The sequence below is a fragment of the Mya arenaria genome, chromosome 6, assembly GCF_026914265.1.
Source record: "Mya arenaria isolate MELC-2E11 chromosome 6, ASM2691426v1".
Taxonomy (NCBI): domain Eukaryota; kingdom Metazoa; phylum Mollusca; class Bivalvia; order Myida; family Myidae; genus Mya; species Mya arenaria.
Genome location: NC_069127.1, coordinates 74,788,586 through 74,797,059, shown reverse-complemented (window position 1 = coordinate 74,797,059; position 8,474 = coordinate 74,788,586). Strand labels below are relative to the sequence as shown.

The following is an 8,474-nucleotide window of genomic DNA, read 5'->3' as shown; positions in this document are numbered from 1 at the left end:
TAAAAACAATGGTGAATACACAGTTATTCAAAATATGAAATAGCCAACAGAATATCAAATAACGTTGGAATAAACTACATATTTAAAGATATTTAAAAATCTAGAAAAAACATCGTGTATTGGATAGTTTAAAAATATCGTTAAATATATGTTCATTTTGTCAAACCATCGGAACAAATTCACAAATAGTGGACAGTTTGAACATTCATCCGCCAGATTCTCAGCTACTTAAGGTTAAAATGTTCCATGCAACAACTGACAACATTAAAAAAGAGATGATCATTGACAGTTTCAAAAGTCAAGATTTATACGTAAGGGTCCTGGTTGCTGCTGTGGCTTTTGGTATGGGCATGTCAGTCCCGGACATAAACTTTGTGGTACACTGGGGTGTCCCGCGAAATGCCCTTTCATACTGGCAAGAGGTTGGAAAGGCCGGGAGGCTTGGTCAAAATGCCATAGCAGTCCAAAGGTAATACATGAAAATGCAAATATGTTAACGGGATGTTTGCATCCGCAAAAGCATTTTGACCCGACTACTAGTAGACGGGATGGACGAAAAAAGGCATACTGACGACAACGCCGTGTGTTTCAAGCTGTGATAAATGTTTTTGTGAAGCTTGTATGTGTTGCTCCGTTTGTCTGAAAGCGTGCACATGTGTGGGAAAGACTGCTGTTATGCTACAATATTAACCTAGTTGTACTTTAAAGCAGTACTGGATACATATGTTGTGTAACTATATGGCGCATTTTTACAGGAACGCAGTTAAATATGTTGATATTTTAGAAAAAATATGTTCACTGCTTTCTAATTGACTTTTTAAATAATTATTATTAATGTGAAAAAATACCTTGCTGTAGAGTATTGAAAACAACTTTAAACACAAGTCAAGATATACATGAAACTTGAATCTCATGTAACAAGAAAACATGCTTATATCTTACATGTGAGTATAGTTTTAGCTGATTTTTTTCTCATTTGTGATTTTTTTTTAATTTGAGGTGTGTACAAACACTCCACATGGCCTAACTTAAAAAGCCTTTAATGTATTGCCTACAAATTATTACATATCTAGATGTTATCGAGGGAGAAAAATATGTCATGTCTGTAACATGGCGTAATGGCAAGAGAGAGAGTTTCGTTTTATTCCACATAGATTTGAATCTAAAAGTATGGAAATAATTGAAAACAATATATGGTCAAGATAAAACTGGGTCCAGGAATAGCATTTATTTAATAGAGTACAAATCATAATCCGAAGGTGACAATTAAATCACATATAAAAGTTTTCAAATTTATTATTTGCTCTTTCCACATTTCAGCTACTATACTTCTGATCCTTTTCGCTTCAATGTCAGTCATTTGCCAGGCATTTCATTATAGCACGTCGTATGGCTTTCAGGACCAAAGCAGAATTTGTTCGACTGCAAACAGAAGACAAATATAAAGAAAAATAACAAGTCTTATGTTTAGATATGTGTCAAATATCATATTATAACATTAAAGTATATTGTGACAACACATATATGCGAATGGTCTTGGTGACTGAATTTTTAATAGTAAACAATCAACGAAGTCGCGAAAATATGTGACAAACCGACTATTTTCATCAAAGGGTGGCTTTGTCAGTTAATTTATACAAGAAACGTTTTCTACTTCAATAAATTAATATATTTCAAAGGACATCAAATCTTTTTAGTACCTAATATCGCACTCCAGCACTAAATATTTATCATCTCACATACATAGCACTCTGATCCTCACGTACAATGTAACATCATCAAAGGGCAAATAATTTCAAACACGGTATTATTGAAAGAGTGAAAGTTGAAAATTTTCGGCTTTTTCCACGAGGCCTGAATATAAATGAACGCTACTCGGGGTGTATTCGAACAGAACTATCGTAAATGGCCGAACATAATACGGCATGCTTCTTATGTTACCCTAAAAGATAATAAAACAAAGTTTGCTAAGTAAGAACTTCCTTTTTGGGAAAACTGTTGTTTACCTTGTGTAAGCATAGCCGTTGTAACTTGATATCATTTGATAAGCTATGAATATATACGCTGCCCGTGCATGCTGCGGGGCTTTTGCCTAGGTATTTCTGTAGCTTGTAGTTCACTTTATATCATGTAAATAAACGTTACATTAATGTACATCGACTGGTTATTGAACCCACAAACTAATATATAACAAAAACAATATCAGGAAAATAAGAAAAATGCCATTTTTCGGAAATGTAAAGTAGCCGAATTTCGGCCCCTAGCAAAGAAGGTGAAAAAGCCCTGCGAGACAATCTAGGCTTATTTCAAATCTAATGTTGTTTGGTTACCGGAAGACCCCAAAAACGCTATACAGCATTGTTTTAACTGTAAACGGCAGCCGAGCAGGTGCCCGTCATATATATAGCGCTATGTGTTGACAGCAAGAAATGAAAAAAAACACACGTCAAACTCATAAGTGTTCGTAGGATATGATATTTGTATGATAACTAATATAAAATAACATAATCTGGTAATATTATTTCTTGTTTTTATGATATTTTTTAGATTCTAAATGCTTTAACCCGGAATCCCGATCGGAATAACTACCCACTTTGATACTAAACAATTTGTACCTGAAGGATTTGCCATATCAAAAATTGTAAAAAACGTCAACGTACAATTATTTGCACTAGGGACTAACCAAAGACGAACCGGGATAATTAAAAGCATAGCCACATTTCCATCATTAAGGAACTTGTACAGAACTCGCCATTTATTCAACCAAGTCGCACTAATGAAGCAACGTAACCCACAATGTTATTTAACCAAGTACGTGTAATCGTACAAACCTATAAGCACGTACAAACCAGCTGTAACACGATTCACATAATACAAAAACCATACATTCGAGCGAATTTTCTTACTCATTTCGAACGTATCAAAGTATCAAAGGAGCTTCGTACTAATGTCCATTCGACTCGTCTATATATCGTGATCAATTCTTAAAAAATATCGCATATATGTCGTTGAACTACCATACGAATATTTTTCCAAACTTTTTTCGAGCAAAGACTGCGATTTCTCGCGAGTTCTATTTCGTCGTTAATCGAGGCATGTCGATGCAATGCCGTGTCCATGTGACAAGGGTATACAGATATAGTTCAATACGGATATCATTATACCTTATTACCATTGAACGAGCGTGACTCATGCAAGGTCGCGAAAAGTTGGTGATTTTAGTCTAAGCAATTGTCGGTGATATCTGTATCTGGTTGCTGGGTTTAAGTCAAGTTTTAACGTGATGCAATTATGCTAAATCATATGCAGCTTATATATTTGATTTCCCTTTTATTGATAAATATTTGAATGCTGATAATATCCCAAGAATCGGATAAAAACATTTTTTTTTCTTTTTTTCGGTGATTGGTGAAAGGCATTTACTCCAATATTTTTAATACACAATGTGGACTGTGAAAGGCTGTTGTAAATTGTTTGTTTAGCATTGGCCATTAATCATGGTTTTCTTGATCAAAGGCATTGTAAGTGTTCGGATACTGGCCTTTGTATTTTTTGAAGTTTGCAAATGTAGCGCGTATCCCGCTGAACATATATTGCTGTTTTATCTTTTCAGATCGCGAAAAAATTGAAACGGCATACGGTCATACTCTCGTTTGGGAATCAGAGTTACAAATACACATGAAAGACAACAAAAAGGTGCACTTTTTCTATGAAGATGTATTCTTTTTAATATCGTTTTTGTGTAATGTTTAAAAATCGGTTGGACTTGAAAGGAAGACTTGTTACAATAAGAGCGAACCTCATTGATTAAATGCCGTTCCGCCTAGAGATGAAGACGTTTTCAATGAACAGAGGATCATTGGCCGTGCTTTCAATGTTTTTTTCCAGATCTCGAATGCTGGTCTTGAATGAGAAGTCGATACTCGACTGTCGAACTCTTTTATCTCGCTGTTCTGGCTATGTTGAATATTTTTCGATCCTTTTCATTTTAATTATAAACTTTACATATATTCGTTATATCGAATGTTCCTTATCTCGAAGTATTTTCTGAGGTCCCGACGACTTCGACATAGCGAATATTGAGTGTACCTTATCAACATTGTCCGACCCCTAGGACCAAGCTAATTGTATACGTAATATATTGCAATTATTTTAGATAGTAACACCATCTCTTTTACCTGCTGTCTTAAGTTGTGTGATTTCTTGAACGTTGTAATTGTCATTTGGTTACCAACTTGTAATACATCATAATATATTTGAAAAACATGTAATGAGGCCATCAAGGCTGAGCATTTAATTTAAATTGCGAAATTCTTCATTCGTCTCCAGCTTATATTCTTTGCTAGATGGTACATAGTACTAAATGGTACATACAGGTCGTTGATATACCAATGGTAGGAACATGCGTCATTAAAAGAAATAGTTAAAAATGCTGTTATGTTAAACATTTCGAGAAAGACGAACACATATCTTAAGACAAATTCTATTATACTGACAGTTAAGTCCTTCTTCGATTGAAAATTGAAACTGAAAATGGTTTCCTCTTTTAGCATGTGAAATACAAACTGACAAAAAGTACACGAATACTTTACAAAAAACGGAAATTGAAATACCCCCACTTCTTTCGTTTACGCCAACCATATTAGTATGTTATGATGCATTTATAAAATGATGTTCGACGGGGGCCCTACGTCGGCGTGGAATCATTTTAGGCAATTTGTCTATTCTATACAGATCTTGAGCATGAACATTCCAACAACCAATTCATAAGATTCCGTGGGCATTTCAGCGAGATCACATCGCCTCAAATACATAACAATATCGTTTTAGTTGACATTAACTAAAGAAATGTAATTCCGTCCGCAGGGAGCCCAATCTAGAAAAAAAACTTATTTAATTTTTAGGCTTCAACGAAAAGTTACTGTCAGAAATGAACCATAAGGTACCATTCATCAATGAATATTTACTATTTAGTTATTCGTTGCGCTATCGCTTTTATGGAACTTTGTCGGGATGTAGTGTAAAAAATGAAAAAAATACATGGTTTGTTGACATCTTCATTAACCGCGTGGAAAGCAAGTGCGCGTGACGTACGTCCTACCATTGTATACACGTGATAGTGATATTTGAATATCAGTGCTTATATAAAAATCAACATTTCACAAGAAAAGCATGTATTCCAAAAAAAATATTTGCAGGTGAAAAATAAAAAGCGATGGAGCCAGGTTATGTATATGTCGTATGTTTTGGAGTTCCGCCAAAAAGGAAAATTAAACAGTAAGTAAGAAACTAGGTAAGTGGGAAAATATAAGAACGTTTAGTGTATACACACCATGGATCATTAAGCAATTTATACCGTTATCTCATGGACCTATGCAGATTGATTTCATTCGGCTTGCCTCTCGTGAAATGTGAATTGCAAAAATCCACTTCAGTCGAATATGACCACCAGGATCAAAATGCAGTACTAATGACACTCATTTATATTAAATATTATTGTCAAGATAAACGATAATGAAGCATCAGACAAATCAGGACGTTATGCGAATTCATTACACGGAGTATAACCTAAAATATTTTGATTTACAGATTGCTACATTTTGGCAACGGACGCTGACGTAGACTTTACGCCGGAGTCAGTCGACTCTCTCCTCGACATGATGAAACGTGATGAAAATGTCGGCGCAGTTTGTGCAAGAACTCATCCGCTTGGTAGTGGACCGATTGTTTGGTACCAGATTTTCGAGTATGCAATAGGTCACTGGTTGCAAAAGGTAAACATTTTGTTTACATTTTGTTTTCGAGATTTGTGCATTAATCACAAGGCAACTGGTATTTGTACCTGAAAAGCTCAGACATGATTCCCATTTTATCAAATCTTTCTAAGGTTGATGCAAAATCGAATCAGTTTTTATATTTTTTCATGTTTAACTTATTTAACGTTAATGGTAAAAACGCATATGATTTGTGTAAAGATAAAAAATAGTAGCTGTATTTTTGCGTTAACGAATCGTAGCTTCTCGGGCCTTTCCGAGAAACTTTATTCGGCGCGGCCCGAAGTTTTGATAGTTGAACGAACAGGCAACCATTGCATAATAAGTGCTTGTTCATGAACCGGTTTCGTTTTTCCAGAGTTGTATGTTGTCTTGTAGGTCTTGTGTCCGTACGCTCAATCCTTTCGCAAAGTTGTCGCATGATTCTGTAACCATGATTAGGTCTAGAATGTTCGATCAAGTCGACATCAAAGTATCAAGAACGGCACTGACTCTCTTCGTCTAAACGTCAACGAGCTCAGTTCTTTGTCGAATGACGTAAACTGAATTGAATTCCATGACTCCCCCCCCCCCCACAAAAAAAAATAAAAAAAAAAAAAAAAAATACAATGACAATATTAGCATAAAAGGCATTCCTGAAAGTAATCCCCGAGTTCGTCCATATTATTCGCTTTTGTTGAATACAAATGGCGTCAGTGGTGCTACTTTTGTTATTACCATTAAACGGCTATGATGAAACGGCTGTTTAGAGTGGCCAAAATCTTCATCTTATTAGTGCCTCTCGTAGGCTCCACTAAACTTTAAACCAATCAAAATGGTTCATATCCATTATTTATCCTACATTAATCATTCAACAAAATATTTGATTGGTCTACAATCTAAAGGCGTTTTTGTTGATACCAATCCAGTTTCAGTTTTGGTTTCAATGGTTTCAGCAGTTACGAAACCGGTTTTGATAGTTTTTTTAAGGAACAAGTGCATGGTTTAATGTACATTTTCAACAACATGGCGGAGCTACTGTAGCCACTGAGCTACACAATTACTAATATTACACTTTTCATTTAGCTCATTTGCCCATTGTAAGGCATTGTTATCAAAATGATTTGTTTCAACAAACGTGATTGATCACTTTCCGCCATGTTTTTTTTTTCGAAGTCAACTAGTTTTCGGATGGAACAAACCGATGAAACCGCCTCCGGTAGGGATTTCGATAGTTTCCAAAACCGGTTTCGGTTTTCGTTTAAAAGCGATTAAAAGTGTGTTTTTTGTTGTTTTTTGAAACTGTTAAAGCAAATACACAGTTCGTGAAACCGATATAAATCGAAACCAGTTTGTTACCAACAAAAACGCCGTAAGTCATTGTCTTTACATTTATGTCAGAACTGAGGTTAACACATATCGCCGAAAAAAATGGCATCAACCTATAGAGCGCCATTTATCTTTTTTAGACAGCAGAGCATGTCATTGGCACAGTTCTCTGTGCACCGGGATGCTTCAGTTTATACAGGTGCACGGCCCTTGAACAAGTTCTGGATAAGTACAAGGGGAAAGTCGGAAACGCCTTTGATTTCCTGACGATGGACATGGGTGAAGATAGATGGCTGTGTACTCTCATGGTATGTAATGCTTGGATAGAGCCATAATCCTGGCTTTTTTTGAGAATCCGATCTCAGTTTCTCGAAATTTCTTAAGCTTAACAAGCCAAATACATACTTAAATTCGATTGTGATAAATTAAACATGGTTTATTGTGACCATCATTAAGAACATTCTTATTTAAAATAAAACATAAACTCTTAAATCAGTGACTATATGGCAAATTGGGGTCTGAATGATATGGTAAATGACTATCACAAGTACTGCTCCAAAATAAAAGGTAAAAATACGTGACGGGAGAAAAAACTTTCAAATAACTTCGTCTTTATACGATTCTTCAAAATATCAGACCTTTGGAGGAGGGAATTTTTAGTAAAACACGTATCGCAACTGTCAGTAAACACTAAGAAATTGAAGGAGACTGCTGTTTTCATATTTTGAATAAATTTTGTGCTTGAACGATTATTGTAATACACCAGTCTATTACATAAAGATTGGAGTTTGGTCGTGTTATACAGTTAAAGCATACTCCTATTGGGAGCTTGATAACTCATTCAAATGTAGTTTCATTACGATTTGGTAGCAAGTTTCAAAAATATGCATATTAGTATTTATACACAAACAAAAATCACAGATCAACAGCACAAAACTCCACAAACAAGACAGTGTATATCTACTATATAAAAACTAGGTGTGTTTATCAAAGATTGTTAGGTACCGCCTTGGAACGGTCAGTAAAATTAATTTACTGGGGGGTTAAACCAGTTTGCCAGCACAACCTCACGCAATGAGTTTATTCAGCGTGCAAGAGGCGCTCGAATAAATTTTAATAACTTGGATACTGGATGTTATAACTATTACTTGTTTTATTTGACGTTATGGAAATCCTATTATAATTCCCACTTTGATTTGTTCAAGGTACAAAGCGGTCGCCGAATAGATTACTGTGCTAAAGCAGACTGTAAGACCTACTGTCCAGATACCTTTGAAGAATTCTTCAAGCAGAGAAGAAGATGGATTCTTTCAACTCTTGCAAACCACATCTTGCTGTTGAAAGAATAGCAAAAAAGTACACTTATATTCTGCATTTTTTTCTTCGATTTCA

General features: G+C 35.3%; 1 protein-coding gene across 1 annotated transcript; it reads left to right on the top strand.

The window, feature by feature from the left end:
- The first annotated feature begins 3,617 nt into the window (after nt 1-3,617).
- Nucleotides 3,618-8,431, top strand: LOC128238037 (chitin synthase chs-2-like). The gene is made up of 5 exons (XM_052953604.1): nt 3,618-3,696; nt 5,199-5,277; nt 5,590-5,774; nt 7,223-7,390; nt 8,288-8,431. Exons 1-5 carry the CDS (start codon nt 3,679-3,681, stop codon nt 8,429-8,431), a joined length of 594 nt encoding a protein of 197 aa, XP_052809564.1. The 5' UTR covers nt 3,618-3,678.
- Nucleotides 8,432-8,474: the final 43 nt, after the last annotated feature.

Coding starts and splice junctions, on each gene's coding strand:
- LOC128238037 (XM_052953604.1), top strand. Junction 5,775..7,222: donor TAGGTCACTGGTTGCAAAAG/GTAAACATTTTG, acceptor TATCTTTTTTAG/ACAGCAGAGCATGTCATTGG. Junction 7,391..8,287: donor GATGGCTGTGTACTCTCATG/GTATGTAATGCT, acceptor GATTTGTTCAAG/GTACAAAGCGGTCGCCGAAT.